This window comes from Cnephaeus nilssonii, assembly GCF_951640355.1.
Source record: "Cnephaeus nilssonii genome assembly, chromosome: 5".
Taxonomy (NCBI): Eukaryota; Metazoa; Chordata; class Mammalia; order Chiroptera; family Vespertilionidae; genus Cnephaeus; species Cnephaeus nilssonii.
In genome coordinates, this window is record NC_137076.1 from 57,364,589 (window position 1) to 57,383,282 (window position 18,694).

The 18,694-nt window shown below is 43.9% G+C and overlaps 1 protein-coding gene across 2 annotated transcripts in view; it reads left to right on the forward strand.

Annotated features, from left to right (window-relative positions):
- The first annotated feature begins 2,000 nt into the window (after nucleotides 1-2,000).
- The window catches only part of OTUD4 (OTU deubiquitinase 4), a 48,622-nt gene continuing 31,928 nt past the window's right edge, over nucleotides 2,001-18,694 (forward strand). For both annotated transcript variants that reach the window (XM_079772257.1, XM_079772258.1), the window contains exons 1-4: nucleotides 2,001-4,132; nucleotides 12,591-12,674; nucleotides 15,470-15,520; nucleotides 18,464-18,510. In XM_079772257.1, the coding sequence (XP_079628383.1) occupies nucleotides 3,974-4,132; nucleotides 12,591-12,674; nucleotides 15,470-15,520; nucleotides 18,464-18,510 (341 nt within the window). In that variant the 5' untranslated portion in view covers nucleotides 2,001-3,973. The remainder of the gene's footprint in view (nucleotides 4,133-12,590; nucleotides 12,675-15,469; nucleotides 15,521-18,463; nucleotides 18,511-18,694) is intronic.

Here is an 18,694-nt window from a genome sequence, read left to right on the forward strand (position 1 = left end):
TTGAGTGACTTTAAAAAAATTAAAGTAATTGTTATCATGAACTTTTCAATTACAAGACAAGGGTTCATAAACTTTCAAATGTGAAGTCCCAGGAAATGTTTCTAATATATCCTCAAGATATTCAGTGCAATCTTAGCATGATATATACAGTACATTTCCCATAAATACACACTGAATGAGATTAACTTCAGAAATTCTTATTGAAGAAATCCTATATAATAAAAGCCTAATATGCAAATTGTCCCCTTGGGCAGTTGTTTGACCGGGAGTTTGACCACTCGCTATGATGTGCACTGACCACCAGGGGCGTCACGGAACATGACGGGCATCAGCGATGTGCTGTGACCTCTTGCTGTGTACCTGGTGGCTGGGGGATGGGGTGATGGGAATGGAGGTGCGGTGAGAATGCAGGGTGTCCGCTAAGCTCCTCTCACTCCCTCTGCTACCCTCCCCTGGGGCACCAGGGCTTGTGAGACAAGGAAGCCCCCGCACTCAGGTGCGGGGCGCCAGCCTCTTTCCAGTGAGCCAGGCCACAGCCTCTGGGACCACAGGGGCTGGTTGGGCTCCCCATGGGTTCGCCCAGGAGCCAGTCTGCAAGGCCGGCCGCGAGAGAGCTCGCTGCCTGCCCAGCTTCCTTGCTGCGCTGCTAGGTGGCCTCATGCTGTACCCCGGCCCGAGGCATCTGGCCGCACTCACAGCATCTCCATATGGGGGAGTCAAGCTCCGTGACTCAGGCAGAGGGGGGCACATGGGGGCCCAGGGGCCCAGGTGCTTCCCAGGGCCCAGAGGTCAAGCAGGTGGGGTGGGGGAGAAGGGAGGGAAGCAGGCGGGGCGGGGGTGAAGGGAGGGAAGCAGGGGGGGTGGGGGGGAAGGGAGGGAAGCAGGCGGGGCTGCAGAGAAGGGAGGGAAGCAGGAGGGGTGGAGGAGAAGGGAGGGAAGCAGGAGGGGCAGGGGTGAAAGGAGGGAAGCAGGGGGGTGGGGGAGAAGGGAGGGAAGCAGGAGGGGTGGAGGAGAAGGGAGGGAAGCAGGAGGGGCAGGGGTGAAAGGAGGGAAGCAGGGGGGTGGGGGAGAAGGGAGGGAAGCAGGAGGGGCAGAGGTGAAAGGAGGGAAGCAGGCGGGGTGGAGGAGACTGCTGCAGGAAGCCCTATTGCAGTAATCTTCCTGTAAGGGGCCTCTAGTATTAAAATAAATGTTAAGAAAGGCATGGTTTTCTTGTCATATCAGAAAGTCTGTTGCTTATAAAATGAACACTATAGGATCTACTCATTTGAGGAATTCAATATTTAAGCTCTATGGTTCAGATGTTACTTTACTTTGAATTCTTCTGTGGGTTTAAAAGGGAAGCTAGCCCTAGCTTGTTTGGCTCAGTGGCTAGAGCATCGGCCTGTAGACTGAAAGGTCCCAGGTTCCATTCCGGTCCAGGGCACATGCCCAGGTTGTGGGCTCGATCCCCAGTAGGGGGCGTGCAGGAGGCAGCCAGTCAATGATTCTCTCTCATCATTGATGTTTCTATCTCTTTCTCTCCCTCTCCCTTCCACTCTGAAATCAATAAAAACAAAACAAAAAATCAAACCTATTTAAAAACAAAACAAAAGGCAAGCTATGTTGTAAGTAATGGCAAACCTCTGTAATTCTTCTTTTTAAAAAAATATTTTATTGATTTTTTACAGAGAGGAAGGGAAAGGGATAGAGAGTTAGAAACATCAATGAGAGAGAAATATTGATCAGCTGCCTCTTGCACACCCCCTACTGGGGATGTGCCTGCAACCAAGGTACATGCCCTTGACTGGAATCGAACCTGGGACCCTTCAGTCCACAGGCCGACGCTCTATCCACTGAGCCAAACCGGTTAGGGCTGTAATTCTTTTTGAGTGGAATGAGAAGTGTATGCAATGTAAATATTTTTGAAGAAAAGAAACAGGCTTGACTTGAAACTAGATTTTTCTAAGTGATTCCATAATGTTTATTTCTTTACACCACGTACAAAATTTAATATTGGGACAAGAAAATTTATTTAGGTCACAGTAACATATATTCTCTAAAAACAGCACAATTGGAAATAGAATTTTTAAACATGAAGAAATCATATTGAGCCCCGGCTGGTTTGGCCCTGTGGACAGAGGGTGGGCCTGTGGACTGAAAAGTCCCAGGTTTCATTCCCGTCAAGGGCACATGCCCGGGTTTGCAGGCTCAGTCCCCAGTGTGGGGCATGCGGGAGGCGGCTGATCAATGATTCTGTCTCATCATTGATGTTTCTCTCTCACCCTCTCCCTTCCTCTCTGAAATCAATAAAATATATTAAAAAAAAAAGAAATCATATTGAGAAGCTCCAGGGTGGATACACAAGCTAGTCACTAATTGCTTGCACCAAAAGCACTGAAAACTAATTTCTAGAGCTTTCAGTAATTCGCACTGTACTCTCACCCTCGGGCCTGCCTTATCTCCATTCCCGAGTGTCTTTGCCTACATGTCTAACCTTGCAGTAACACCCCAGTTTCTTTCTCCCCCAACTCCACCGTGGCCTCAGACAGGAGTACATTTTACGAATAACCATGTGTTTAAGTAATTAGGACATCAGCTGCTGTTGAATTTTAGCAAAATAAAATTATGGGAGTCACGAAAACATGCTGGGTTCTCAACATAACTCGTCATTGAACTTCCCAGGGTGGGAGGTTGAGCAGGAAGCCTCCAGGCACTGGTGGAAGCCAAAGGCCAGACCAGCATGTTATCAAGCAGTTACCTGGTGACATTTTAAAGGAAAAAAACAACCAACATTTTTCTGACCACTGACATTTCTTTGTGCTGGGTGCGCAGCTACAGTGGCAGGGGGGGACAAAAACGTCTGTGGCAAAGGCATCTTGCCATACTGCGTGAGCTGTACTTCGAATTTCTAATAGGAATCCGCAGTTCGTGGTTAGATTTACGGACCGTCTGTGTCGTCCAACACCGTGCCAGTTCCAGCAGGCTTCGCCCATGAGCTCTATTTCCTACTTCAGCCGTGAACGCCACCGCCATGGAAACAACAGGAGAAGAGGCCGGGGGGAGGGGTGCAGACAGGTGCGCCCTCTGTTTGGGAATACACAAAGGGCCGACCCAGCCGCCGCCGCCGTGTCCCTGGCAACTCCACGCACGCGGGGCGCGCGCACTTCCCGCGGCCGCGAGGCGTCGTGGGCAGCCCGGCGAGCGGCGCGCGCAAGTCACCGCGCGTCAGCTCGCGGAGAAACCCTCGGCCTGCTCTCTCTTCCAGGCGCGGGCCCGGGAAACGCGAAGCCGGCTCCGGCGGCGCAAGCGCTGTAGGGACTTGTAGTCCGCTGGCCTCCCAGGAGCGCGTCCCCGCCCGTCGTAAGCCGACTTCCTGCCGCTGCCAAAACTACACCTCCCGGCATCCTCTCCGCTGTCGGGCCGAAAGCGAAAACAAATTCTGGGCTGCGAGGGAGCTGCCCTCTGCCGGCTCCCCCCACCCGCTCCCCGCCCCACCGGTGCCCTCCTGCGAGGCGTGGAGACGAAAGGCCGCGTTTTTCTCTTTTGGCTTCCTTGGGCTCCTGGTGCCGGGAGTGCGGGGCACGCAGGCCTTGTCTCACCGGAGCCGGCCTCGCGCGCGCGAGGGGCGGGGTTTCCTCGCTTCACCCCAGTCGGGACGAGGAAACTTGTGGGGAAGGCGACCCCGGCCCGGGTCTGGAGCACGGCAGCCAGGCCGCCGAGGAGTGACTTCTCGCTCTCGGGTTTTCTTTAGCATTTCTCCTGGGTGCGCGGTCTCTCGGAAGGCGGCCGCGCGCGCACAGCCATGCATTAGGCAGGGCTCCCCTATGCGCTCGGAGCGCGCGGACCGCTGCCTCGGGCCGCCGCCGCCGCCGCCGCCTGCGGAGCCCTAGACAGAGCCGCCGCCCGTCCTAGGCCGGGGCGCAGAGGAGCCGGCGGCGCGGCCATGTGGGGCTAGCCCGCGCCGCGCCTGGCCTGCAGCGGGACCGGCAACATGGAGGCGGCCGTCGGTGCGCCCGACGGCGGGGACCAGCGCGGCGCGGGGCCCCGCGAGGACGTGACGCCCATGGACGCTTATCTGCGGAAACTGGGCTTGTATCGGAAATTGATCGCCAAGGATGGGTCCTGCCTGTTCCGGGCTGTGGCGGAGCAGGTAATGGGGCCGGGGGCCGGGGGTCGGGGGTCGGGAGCGGGGGGGCCGGGGAGGGCGCGGGGGGAGGGGGGAGCGGGGGCCCGCAGCTGCCCTGGCGGCCTGCGTCCGGGGCTGCGCGTGGCCCCGCTGTCGTCACAGCCGCCCATTGTAACGCCGGAATGGGGCGCCGTCCTGGGTCTGGAAGCTGTAAATCGAAACTTACAAACCCGTAGATTAACTGGGTGTCGCCCCTCCTGGTGAAGAGGTAATGGGCTGTGGACCCCCTGCGAGGCCTGCCGAGGGCATGCCTCGTGGATCGATTGCTGGGGACTTGGCGAAGTGATCTTTTCCCGTTCTGTTCCGCGTTCACCTTCTCCTCGTTTTACAAGCAGAGCGTCCTCACCAGTAGACCCAGTGTTTGCTGGCGGAGGTGGTGCACCAGACTTGACTCGTAGAACATTATTTTTTTCTGCTGCCGGACTTTGGAACGTGGGGTAGTCCAGGCCGCCGTTGTCCCCTTGAATCTCGAGGGGGGGGGGGGGGGGGGAGATGTGCAGTTAGGGAAAGCCAGCCTTTAAAAAATATAGAATGTTTTAAAGGATTTGTCTTAGAGTCGTTTCCACTCTTTATTTTGCTTTGCAAGGCAGTGTAGGTATACTGAAAGTAATTTACTTTTTGTTTGAAAAGTCTGTTTTGGTGTTGATAGTAGGAAGGATGTAACTGGGGGTGCTTTAGGCCCTTCTTGGCCGAATTTTCCCGTTAATGGTCAAAATCACATTCTAGCACAGTTGCTTAGGAAGTTGTTTCTGGTTTTTTTGGGTAAGAGAGACTCTTCCGCGTTATATAACACCGTGTGGTTGGTAGGTATGCAGTCACCAAAATCCATCCTATATTGAAAATACCTGCTAAAATAGTTGGATAAAAGTTTTCACGTTACTGCCCTGGTTTGTACTGGTATTTCATACCATTCGCAGTTTGCTTTCCTTTGCTTAAGATTTACTCCTCCCCTCCATGGAGTTTTTAGGTTTTTGTTTTTCTCACCTTTTTTGAATGCTAAATAGCTTTCAGAATTTCTGTTTATGAAAAATGTTTTGCTTTACAGCTGTAGACCAGTCTATTCTAATTTTTTTTCAACATCAAAAGGCCAGTCATTTATTTTCCAAAGACCCTCTTTTCACATCAGTAGCATGAAATCTTTTTTTAAAACAAGAAATTTTTAAAACAAGAAATTGATTTAACTGGTATACACCTTTGTATTAAGTGTCATTGTCATTCAAACATTCTTCTTAAAGCTTCCCAATCAAGCTCTGTCTTTTTCAGTGCATTATTTTTCTCTCATTTTTAGAAATTTAGGATGTTCCAGTGTTGCTGTGGGATATATTCACACCCACCCACCCCAGTCTTTACTATTAGTAGTAGGTAAACAGTATGTCCCATTTATGAATTTTCCACCTCTCCGGCTGCTCTGCTGCTTCTCTCAGCCTCCCTGAACTCCTCAGCACTCCAGAAGCAGAGGGGAGAGGTGAAAGTATATTATATATTCTGTTAGCTGTAGCAAGAGTTCAGTACAGAAGAGGTAGAAACCAATAAAAGTAAGAGTAGTGTGGCATTTATTTGGAATTGGATTTCCAGATTTTGGTTTATATTGAAGCAGAAAGGTGTACCTTATTTCAGTATTCCATGCCATAGATAATTAGTGAACTTGATTATACAGAAGCCTCTATTTTGTAGTGGGATCTCTGTTTTTAAGTAGAAGGGGGCAAGAGCTAGTTGTACTAAGAACTCATTGCTAACATCAGATAAATTCCATTACAATGAGATACAATAAAATGTGTTAAGTTAGGCCTAAGGGAATATGCCCTTCATTTATGCGACTCGTGATTTTTAGTACACAGAGTTTCGGAAGCTGAATACCATGAATTTTGGGAAAGCTCAGTTCTTGGTCTTAGACATGGGCTAAGCATGCAGCCTTATGGCCAAAGGCAAAGTATGTGTGGGGGTTGGGAGCAAGGGAAGTAACACCAACCTCAGGCTGCCCTTTAAAAATATGTACAAAGGATTTAATTTTGTTGCCAACATTTTCTTAAGTATCAAAATAATTTATTGTTTCTAAGGAGTCAGAGTAAGTAATCTAAATGGCAGTCATTGGGGGGAGTGGGGTAGAGACTTGAGTTAGGAATAGTCTTTCCCTCCAATTTACCTGATTTAGATAGGCCCTTCCCTTTTTACACTTCTGGACTTGGGCCTACGGGAGGCCTGACCTGAATCAGCTTTGTGGCCATGGAGCTAAAAATAGGGCACTCTTAGAGGACTTGCTAAAGCAGTGTATCTCAGTCTTTCCCAGTGTTTATCATTACCTTGTCCCAAGTAAAGATAGAAAAGCCTCCTATTTTTAGCTTATTTCATCTATAATAATTTGCAAACATATTTGTCTTTTCAAATCTTCCTGAGTGTCCTTGAACTTGCACTATATTATACTTTTTAAACAGTTGTCATGTAACTTTGTTGCTTCTCTTCCAGTGCTTGGCTTTGTAAAGCACCAGCACCCAACACTTTATGGAAGCTGGCTTAGAGTTTGCTTCTTAGTAACAGGTTCAGATTTCATTGCTAATAAAAATCTTTATTAAAAGGGAAAAAAATAGTATGCCTACCATTGTTTTTGATGGAAAATAAGCTTTATTCACTTATGTCTGCCACCTGTTGCTAGGTAAATCGCATTAAGACTAGCTTCACTTTGCTAACTGCAAGAAAGCCCTATCAAATGACACTACAATGTACTCAGACTAATAATACCTTGATTCTTAATGGTGTCTGATTTAACATATGTGAAGTGTCATTAACATTTATTCATTGGCAAAAAAAATTGTGTGGTGTTTATTTTTATATATGGACAGTTCTTCCAGTGCTGGAAGCTTACAGTATGTAAGGATGCTTTTTAATAGTTCCCAGGACAGCATTGCAAAATCAGCTGCTATACTGACAACAAACTCATTGCTAATCTCAGACAGTGCATCTTCAGTATATCTCAAAGTAAAGGGACATACTAGCTGTCCATACAGTTGGGCCTCTGGTTCTGTGGATATAAATGAGCCTTGGCTGTTATCCAGAGAGACCTGTAAAATGTGCAGCTGGAGCCTCCCTTTTCCTGCTCACTGTGAGCATAAGGGAGAATCTCTCAATTGGAATTGTAACATTTTAAGGTATAGTTGGCATACAATATTAATTATATTAGTTTCAGATGTACAAAATAGCCATTTGACATTTTTATACTTTATAGTGTGATCACCCACTAATTCTAATATCTGTCAACATGTAAAGTTACCACAATATTGCTGACTGTATTCCCCTTCACCCTTTTCACCCAGTTCCCCATCTCTTTCCCCTCAAACCATCCCTTTGGTCTCTATTTCTATGAGTCTGTTTTGTTTTTTTTATTCCACATACTAGAGGCCTGGTGCACGAAATTCATGCACGGGAGGGGGAGTGTACCCTCAGCCCAGCCTGCACCTTCTCCAATCCAGGACCCCTCGAGGGACATCCCTCTCACAATCCTGGACTGCTGGCTCCTAATCGCCCACCTGCCTGCTTGCCTGCCTGGTTGCCCCTAACTGCCCCCGCTGCCGGCCAGGTCTCCCCCAACAGCCCCCTCCCTGCCAGCCTGTTGGCTCCTAACTGCCCCCCTCCCCTGCCAGTCTGGTCACCCCTAACTGCCCGCCACCCCTGCTGGCCTAGTCACCCCTCACTGCCCCCCCACCAGTCTAATTGCCCCTAACTGCTCCCCCTGCTGGCTTGGTCGCCCCCAACTGCCCCCCCCGGCCTGGTTGCCCCCACCTGCCCCCCCCCGCCTGCCTGGTTGCCCCCTCACGGCCCCCCCCTGCTGGCTTGGTCGCCCCATGCAGCCTGTTGTTCAGTCGTTTAGTCGTACCTCACTAACCCCCCTGCCGGCCTGGTCGCCCCACGCAGCCTACTTGTTTAGTCGTATGGTTGTCCCTTGGGCTGGCCCTGGGTGGCTGGGCAGCCGACATCCGAGGCTCGCCTGCAACTCGGGCTGGCCCTGGGCAGCTGGGGGACTTAGGGGACTGGGTGCCGCCATCTTGTGGCTGTGGGCGCTGCCATCTTTGAGGGTGTGACAGTCAATTAGCATATTCCCCCCTTATTGGCTGTGAGCGCAACCATCTTTGATGGTGGGCAGTCAATTAGCATATTCTCTCCTTATTGCCTGTGGGCGCTGCCATCTTTGAGGGCGGGACAGTCAATTAGCATATTCCCTCCTTATTGGATGTGGGTGCCGCCATCTTTGTGACTACGTGAAGGTCAATTAGCATATCCTCTCTTTTTAGATAGGATAAGTCAAACTACTATACAGTATTTGTCTGAGTTATTTTACCTAGCATAAATACTCTATAGGTGTCCATTCATGTTGTCACATATGGCAAGATTTTGTTCTTTTTTATTGCTGTATAATATTCCATTGCGTGTGTATGTATACACCCACCATATCAGCTTTATCCATTCATCTAATCTATGGATACCTAGGTTGCTTCCATATCTTGGCTATTGTAAATAATGCTGCAGTGAATATGGGGGTGCATATATTTTTTTGAATTAGTGTTTTTGTTTTTTTTTTTTGGTTTTTTAAAAAAATATATTTTATTGATTTTTTTTTACAGAGAGGAAGGGAGAGGGATAGAGAGCTAGAAATATCGATGAGAGAGAAACATCGATCAGCTGCCTCCTGCACACCTCCTACTGGGGATGTGCCCACAACCAAGGTACATGCCCTTGACCGGAATCGAACCTGGGACCCTTCAGTCCGCAGGCTGATGCTCTATCCACTGAGCCAAACCGGTTTCGGCTGAATTAGTGTTTTTGTTTTCTTTGGATAAATACCCAGAAGTGTAATTTCTGGGTTATATAGTACTTCTGGTTTTATTTTTTGAGGAGTCTCCTTATTGTTTTCCATAGTGACTGCACCAATTTGCAGTCTTACTAACAGTGCACCAGAGTTCTCTTTTTTCCACATCCTCATCAACACATGTTATTTGTTGACTTTTTGGTAATAGCCATTCTGACTGTTGTAAAGTGGTATGTCATTGTGGTTTTGATTTGCATTTCCCTGATGATTAGTGATATTGAGCATCTTTTGATGTCTGTTGGCCATTTGTATGTCTTCTTTGGAAAAATCTTTTTTTGTGTCCTCTGCTCATATTTTTGGATTGTTTATTTTTTTTTGTTACTGAGTTTTATGAGTTTCATATGTATTTTGGATATCAATCCCTTATCAGATAAATTGGACCTGTAACTCCTAAAGTTACTTTATAATATAAATTTTCAAGTGGCCTTCATAGTAGTTGAGATGTGGTTATTTTAAATGTCAGTTTTTGTGTGTGTTTTTTTCCCTCCACCTTGGTCCTATAGGGTACCAGGAACATCATCTTTTGAGACACCTAATAATAGAAAATAATTTTGATCTTCTCTTAAGTGTGGAAGTTAAAGTATTGGAGGCTAGCCAAAAGGTTCCTAAGCATTTATTTGATAATAGTTTGTTTGAAACCAAAGCTTTGGAATTTTAGTAAGAGACAAAAGGCCAATAAATTATCCTTTTGTTGAATTAGTAGCTTAACTGAAGAACACAGGCTACAGAATGAGAGGATTTGGTTCATTTTGAAGTGTGGCTTATTTCAAGTGGTGCTTTAAGATTTTGGGCAGCCTGGCCTGTGTTTCAGGGGTTAGCGTTGACCCATGAACTAGGAAGTCAGGGTTTTTTGTGTTTTTTTTCCCCCTAAGGACTTTCTTGTATATCTCTCTTTTTAAAAAAAATTTAATAAATCTTTATTGTTCAGATTATTACAATAGTTTCTCCTTTTCCCTCCCATAGTTCCCCTCCACCCGGTTCCCACCTCACCCTCTGCCCTTACCTCCCTCCCCCCCCCACTGTCCTCATCCATAGGTGTACAATTTTTGTCCAGTCTCTTCCTGCACCACCCATATACTTTTCCCCCTGAGAATTATCAGTCCACTCCCTTTCTATACCCCTGATTCTATTATATTCACCAGTTTATTCTGTTCCTCAGATTTTTAATTCACTTGATTTTTGGGTTCACTTGTTGATAGATATGTATTTGTTGTTCATAATTTTTATCTTTACTTTTTTCTTGTTCCTCTTATTAAATAATACCTTTCAGCATTTCATATAATACTGGTTTGGTGGTGATGAACTCCTTTAGCTTTTTCTTATCTGTGAAGCTCTTTATCTGACCTTCCATTCTGAATGATAACTTTGCTGGGTAGAGTAATCTTGGTTGTAGGTTCTTGCTATTCATCACTTTGAATATTTCTTGCCATTCCCGTCTGGCCTGCATAGTTTCTGTTGAGAAATCAGCTGACAATCGTATGGGTGCTCCCTTGTAGGTAACTAACTGTTTTTCTCTTGCTGCTTTTAATATTCTCTCTTTGTCTTTTGCTCTTGGCATTTTAATTATGATGTGTCTTGGTGTGGTCCTGTTTGGATTCCTTTTGTTTGGGGTTCTGTGTGCTTCCTGGACTTGTAAGTCTATTTCTTTCACCAGGTGGGGGAAGTTTTCAGTCATTATTTCTTCAAATATGTTTTCAGTATCTTGCTCGCTCTCTTCTTCTGGCACCCCCATAATTCTGATGTTGGTATGCTTGAAGTTGTCCAGAGGCTTCTTACACTATCTTCAACTTTTTGGATTCTTTTTTCTTTTTGTTTTTCCGGTTGAGTGTTTTTTGCTTCTTTGTATTTCAAATCTTTGACTTGATTCTTGCGTTCCTCTAGTCTGCTGTTGGGTCTCTGTATAATATTTTTTATTTCAGTCAGTGTATGTTTAATTTCTAGTTTGTGCTTTTTCATATCGTCGAGGGTCTGGCTAAATTTATCGGCCTTTTCTAGGAAATTCTTGAAAAACGTTATAACTGTGGTTTTGAATTCTATATCCAGTCATTTATTTTCCTCCATTTCTTTCGTTTGTGATCTGTTACTTTGTCTCCGCATTTTCGCTGCTTCCCTGAGTTGGTAGGGTAGCTTTGTGTGCTAGGTTTCCTATATGGCCCAGTGGCTCAGCCTCCCCATTTACCTGAGGTGGACACTCTTGGTGCACCCCTTTGTGGTCTGTGTGCACAGCCTTGTTGCAGTTAAGTCTTGATTGTTGTTGGTATCACTGGGAGGAATTGACCTCCAGGCCAATTGGCCATGTGTTTATGCTGGGAGACCTGTGCTGGAGATAGCCTTATAGGACCAGACTTGCAAAATTGCAAAAGCCTCTGTGCTCAGCTTGGATGGGGCAGAGTCTCAGGGCTGAGCAGACAGTCTTGGCTTCCCGTCAGCCCTGCCCTTGTGCGCGCGCCTCCAGACCTCTGCCTTCTGCGGCTCCCCTGAGTTTCCGCCTGACCGTCCAGATTCCCCCAGGCTCGCCCGGAACTGGGGCTCAGTGCATTCGGAACTGGGGTTCAGTGCAGTCAGGGGCTTCCTTCCCTCTCCCGCCAGAGAATGTCAGCCAGGCACTCAGCCGCCCTTCCTCTCTGTGCGTGTGTCTCCATACCTCAGTCCTTTGTGGCTCCTCTGATTCTCCGTGTGTTTTCCTCTTTCCTTCTAGTTGTAGAATTTCCACTCAGCCAGCTTTCCTGTGGTTCTGGATGATGTCCATTCTGTCTTTTAGTTGTAGTTTTGAAATTGTTGTGTGAGGCAGCAGTTTAGGTGTTTACCTATGCCGCCATCTTGGTTTCTCCGGAAGTCAGGGTTTGATTCCCCTTTAGGGCACATGCCCAAGTTGTGGCTTGATCCCCAACAGGAGGCAGCCAATCAACGATTCTTTCTCATCATTGATGTTTCTATTTCTCTCTCTTCCTTCCTCTCTGAAATCAATACAAATAGATTTAAAAAAAATATTTTGGGCATAAGAGCAAGTTTCAAGGCTATTGGGATGACAGCACAGCAGCATGTTTGCATCCTGTGTGCTGCTCACTTGGATGTTCTTTCAAGAGTCCTGTAAGGATTTAAGAATGAGTATCTTAATTTTCCTGAAACCACAGTGGACTTAAGTTTCTACATAAGGCAAGTAATTTAAAATGCCTGGGGTGAATCTATGCAGTGCACAGCAGAGATTCTGTTAAGTTCTGCTTTGTGAAGAGCCAATTTACAGTAGAGGGCTGACCAAGAGCAGAAAGTGTCTTAAGTTTACAAAGATTTTCTTAAAGGAATGATTTCAGTATTTCAGTGACCTAAAGGAGAAATGATAGTAAGCTCTTTGTAGAATGGCATCTGTTTTAAGAAATACTTCTGTTTGTATGTGTCATGCCATCCTTATGATTAGAGAAAGAAATGGGAATGAATAAAGATCTAGAAATTATAGAAAGACAAATGATGTGTCTATTGGTTGTGAGATTTTTTGGGTGTGTCTAGGTTGCAACTTAAATCTTATTTTAACAAAATGCTTAATAGTGTGTTGCTTTTTCTTTTTAGGTATTGCATTCTCAGTCTCGCCATGTTGAAGTCCGAATGGCCTGTATTCACTATCTTCGAGAGAACAGAGAGAAATTTGAAGCGGTAATTTGTAATTTTAAACGAAATGGTATCTTGACTTGCATTTACAGTTCACCCTTTAGAAGTGGTCTAGTGGGAATTTCACAGGATGGATCTTAATGGGGGTTATGAAAATCCCCCTTATAAAAAAGAATAGCTTTATTGAGTTTAAATACAATTATATTCTTTTGTGATAGTTTTTATGCCATTTAGTGATATTCATTTATTACTCAGGCTTTTAGAAAGCTTCTGTGACAGATAAGACACAGCTATGGAGGATAGAAGGTGACTTGGGCAGGCTCCTTGCATATTAAGAGTGAGTTTTGTCTGACATAGGGTAAATGGGAGTGTTGTGGTTAATAGAGTCTTCCGTGATTTGTAACCCCCTATGAATTCATACTAAGTCTTTTATTTTATCAGAAGGCATTTATATATTTTTAATTTTCAGGCTTCATTGTGAATCATATCAGAATATTGTAATTATGTAAATATGATTAATAGTTAATAGAATGTTGTAGAACACTTCACTGGAATTTTCTCAGTAGTATGTAGTAGGCTGTGAAATATGACAGTGACCTATTTTCATTTTACATTGAAAGCCTTATAAGATTTGCTTAGAATTAAGTCATATGACAACTTGCAGTGGTATTCTCTCCTGTGGACTGCTAAAAGAACGTTGGTGTTTTGCAAATAACTCAATTCTGAGAGTTAATAGATAAATGGTTCTTAGTTTGGGTATGCTCTTGGGTTGGTTTTCCTATATTCAAGCAAAATATTATTGCTGGTAACATTTTCCTGAGTGCCATTTTATAAGAGTGCCATTTCAGGAAGGAGAATTACCTACTTGATCAGGAGATATGAAAACTTGATTTGCCCTAGCTGGTTTGGCTCAGTGGATAGAGCGTCGGCCTGCGGACTCAGGGGTCCTGGGTTCGATTCCGGTCAAGGGCATGTACCTTGTTTGTGAGCACATACCCAGTGGGGAGTGTGCAGGAGGCAGCTGATTGATGTTTCTCTCTCATCGATGTTTTTAACTCTCTCTCCCTCTCCCTTCCTCTCTGTAAAAAATCAATAAAATATATTAAAAAAAAAAAAAAAAACTTGTCTTACAAAAAGAAAATTGGTTATGAGGCTAGATAGAATATTAGAGTGTGGTGGAGAAGAGAAAGGTAAATGGAGTGGTCTTTAAGTATTTGAAGAAATTACAAATGAGTTATTATTATTGACCCCAGAGGGTAAAACTAAAACTCTCTTGACAATAATGGAAATTACTAACACTGGTCGAGCACTTAATATGTGCCAGGCATTATTTTAAATGCTTTGCATATATTTATTTAACCCTTGCAATCTTACAAGATATTACCAGAAATTGAAAGTTCCAAAGGGGTAAGTTTCACTTTACCATTTCTGTTGGCCAGAATGGGAAAAGGCTGTCATGGGAAGGGGGCAGGGTGTTCCTTGTGACTGAGGATGTTCAGTCAGAGCCTAGATGGATGCTTTTCTGATTAGAAAGGAGAGTCTTATATTGGATACTAGAGGCCCGGTGCACGAAATTTGTGCACTGGTGTGTGTGTGGGGGTGTCCCTCAGCCCAGCCTGCACCCTCTCCAATCTGGGAACCCTCGAGGGATATCCGACTGCCTGTTTAGGCCTGATCCCGGCAGTTGGACATCCCTCTACAATCCGGGACTGCAGGCTCCCAACTGATCGCCTGCCTGCCTGCCTGTTTGCCCCTAACCGCTACTGCCTGCCAGCCTGATCACCCCCTAACCACTCTCCTGCCAGCCTGATCACCCCCTCACCGTTCCCTTGCTGGCCCGGTCACCCCTAACTGCCTCCCCTGCTGGCCTGGTCGCCCCTAATTGCCCTCCCCTGCAGGCCTGGTCACCCCTAACTGAGAGATAGAAACATCAATGATGAGAGAGAATCATGGATCGGCTGCCTCCTGCACACCCCCAACTGGGGATCGAGCCCACAACCTGGGCATGTGCCCTTGACTGAAATCGAACCCGGGACCCTTCAGTCCACAGGCCGATGCTCTATCCACTCAGCCAAACCACCCAGGGCTCACATAGCTTGAATAAAATTTTTTTTTATGTTAAGGTGACAATGAAGAAAAATGTATTAGAAAATATCTTATTGATTTTTCAAAATATCTTTAGCATTATTAATTCTCATCTCTGCTTTTAGTATAACTGACCTAAGGAACAGTGAATATTCATATCTGTATTAGTAAACTAATGTGTCTTAGCTAATGTATCTGTCTTTGTTTATTCTCCTCTACATATTGGCCATTTTCAAATTAATCTTAAAATGCTGCTTTTATCATAATCATTTCTCTGTTCATAATGTCACCTGCAGTGACCTTGCATTGCCTTCTCTCCCTCTACTGAAAGTCATGCCTGGGCTCAAACTTTCTATAAACAGATGTCCAGTCTGAGTTCTCTCTCACTCTCCTCTCCCCACGAAAGTGCCCTGTTCTTGCTGACCAGGTCACTCCTGTCTTCCCAACATAGTGTCCTCACTGTTTCCACATGCCATATTGTCCCTGTGTCTGTCCACATCCTGTCTAGGAAACCTTTTCTGACAGTGTTTGCTTCTTTAAATTCTTTTTGTGTGTTTATGATCCTCACTTAATGATTTGTATGTATTTTCATAATTAGATTATATATGTGTGTGTGTGTGTGTATATATATATATATATATATATTTTACTGTTACTGAGGTATCCAAGGTTTATGTAAGAACTCAGTAATTCACAATGGAGAGGTTAACTGTTGTTTTGATGTATTCCTAATAGATTTCTTTTTCCTTTTCCAGTTTATAGAAGGATCATTTGAAGAGTATTTAAAACGTTTGGAAAACCCACAGGTATGCAGTAATCTTTTATCTATTTTTTATATATAAGATTAATATTATAGTGTATGGAAGGGTTACAGTGAGTTACCCTGTTTCCTTGTAAACATTTCTTAGGTGCACATTTTACATAGCATTTAATTGGAAGACAGTTGGAACTTTGTACTGTACTGTGCACTAGATATTGCCTTAGGACAGGGTTGTGGTATCTTTATCTTTATTATAATGTCATGTGAATGTAGTGTAAAAGAGCTAAAATAAAACTGGTGATGAATTTCATGATGCTGTGTTGGTAGGTGTATGGGGGTTGGTGGACAGGGCAAGATTTGATTACTTGTTCAGGTAACTGAGAAGATAGGTTCTTTTATGGAGGTTTTATTTCCATGATTAGCTTGAGAAGAAGGAAGAGTCTGTTGAGAGTAAAAGGTCAGCACTTCCTCACCAGGTCTCACTGCCACACTTCCTCAGTTATGTTGATGTTAAAATAAATTTTTTTCTGCTTACAAAACTCTTGTAAAAAATCCAAATATCATGGAATGTCATGTAGAATGTTCCGTTATCTCCAGAGGTAATTACTGTCAATTTTAAAATGACATTAGCAAAGGATGAAGTTCAGGAGAGGAGTCATGTAGGATGGGAAGGGAATAATAACATGAGATCAGGGTGTTTGGTCAGCAACTGGTATCTCAGTTTGATTTCCTAACATTAGTTTGAGTGCTTGCTGTGGTCCAAGAATTGCCAGTAACCCTGGGGATGCAGAAGTGAGAAAGTACATATGCCATAAGAAGAACAGGTATGATGCTATAGGCATTCAGAGTTTTGTTTCCAGCTGGGGAGGCAAAGCAAGAGTTGGAGTTGGCATTTGAAGTCTGAATAGATTCTGAATAAGAAACGCCAGGGGTGAAGGTCAATTTCAGGTAGTGAAAATTGTGAGCAATGCAGATTCAGAATGCAGTCCAGTTTTGTGGAGCATGGAGCATTTGACAGTAGGAGGTAATGAGAAATAAGTCAAAGGGCAAGCTATGGGTCAGATCATGAGAAAGCCTTCAATGCTAACTAAGCTCACCAAGTTGGAGCTTATGCTTTAGACCAGCATGTCTCAGTGTGAGTTACACACCATCTGCATCAGAATCACCTGAGGTAGTTGTACAGATGCAGGTCCCCTGCTCTTTATTCCTGATCTGAATCAAAGTCTGTGCCTGGGGCCTGGGAATCTGGCATTGGGAAGCCTTGCAAGTTTTTTGGGGCCGGAAGTGAGTGAGTGTGTTTTGTTCACCACTGTGAACTAGAGAACAGTGCCTGACATTTATGTTGACTGAATGAATGGGTGAAAGAATTTTGTATAAAGGTGGTTTCGAGGGAGATGAGATCAGAGGCAAGAAGACCAATTGCAGTGGTTTTAAGATATTTTTATTTTATTGATTTTTTTTTTTTTTTTTAGAGAGAGAGAAAGAGAGAGAGACATTTAAAATTGACCCTGGTTAGAGAAGATACTGTGATAGCCATTGTCTGCTTAAGCAGACTACGGCAGAATTTATTCTGAAGATTAAATACTTATAAAATAGTACATTATTTGAGAGGTAGTATTTTGTTGAGACGAGTAGAATAGTTTTCCATTTTTTAAAGTGATGTAACACATTTTGCATTAGGTGTCGTTTTTGTTTGTGATCTGAGAGATTTCGTTTACACCAGAGGGGTGTTGCTTGCAGCAGTTAATGATAAGCCATTGTTAGGTAGAGGCCTGTTTTGAGAAATCTATTTTAATATATGGCATCCATTTCATTTTGAAAACCAGAACCAATTTTTAAGAACTATTAAAATGAAAAATCTCTGGGGAAAAGATTATTATCCTTGTCTGTGTTCATTGTCTAAAATCTTTTTCTTACCTCAAATTTCTTTTCTTTCAAGGAAAAGTTGGCAGCATTCATGTACCATAGCTCATTATTTTTAGTGACTGTTGGTATTAAGTCTTTACTAATTTCACAAATAGTGTAGAATACATTCTTATGGTAAAATATTTAATATAGAGTGAAAATCTTTTATTTTCCCTGTCTCCACTGTCAGTTTAGGATGTTATCCTTCCAGTCCTCTCTCAAGGAATGTATGCATACATATTACACACATAACTTTTTGTTTTATACAATAGGATTCTTTTACTATGACTTTTTATACTAGCCAGTGATTTTTTTCCAAGTCCCTTCACATGGGTATACCTCATTCTTTTTAATGATTGCATGTTTCATATATAGTGTGGATAAAATTTGTAAGTTATTTAATTACTAGAGGCCCAGTGCATGATTGAATCATGCACGTGTAGGGTCCCCTACACGCTTTCGCATTTCACGGTGGAGCTGGGTGCCTGCACCCAGCTCCCCCGCTTTTGATGGTCCGCGGCCGCTGAGGGGGGCTACCCTGCTGTTGAGAGGCGCAGGGGGCAGGACTCCACTTCTTGGTCTTAACACCACACCACTAGGACCTGTCATTCTACCCCATTACTAAGGATTTTTGCAACAGAGACTTGGGCTGCCTTTTAGTATATATAACCTATTTTATGTAAATGTTTTTATAATATTTATGATACTACTAATAACAAGCTTTCTGAGCTTTATATTGTATAAAGGTATGTCTGAAGATGTTTAGAGCAGCGATTTTCAACCTTTTTTATCTCATGACACATAATCTAATTACTCAAAATCTGCGGCACACCAAAAAAATATTTTTTACTAATCTGACAGAAAAAAATAAGTATAATTTTGATTCATTTACACCTGACGGTTATTGTTGTCATTTTTTAATTTGACACTCTTAAGGGAAAAGAGGTCAGTGCCCTGACTGAATAGTCAGGTATTGCATGTTTTAAAAATTCTTGTAGTACATTGGTTGAAAATCGCTGGTTTAGAGGTATATTGTAAAAAGTCTGAGACATTTAAGGGCCATTTTTTTTTCTCTTTAATACAGGAATGGGTTGGACAGGTGGAAATAAGTGCCCTTTCTCTTATGTACAGGTAAATACTAATAACATAATTCAACAAAAGTAAAGTTAGTGGAAAATTAATATATTACATTATACTAAAATTGTGAAAATAGTGATTTTATGTCTTGGTTGTGAAGCATCTTTTCTAAATTGAATTAGATTTTGACATTTAGATATATCAATATTTAGAAATTTTAATTTTCAAGATATTTTTG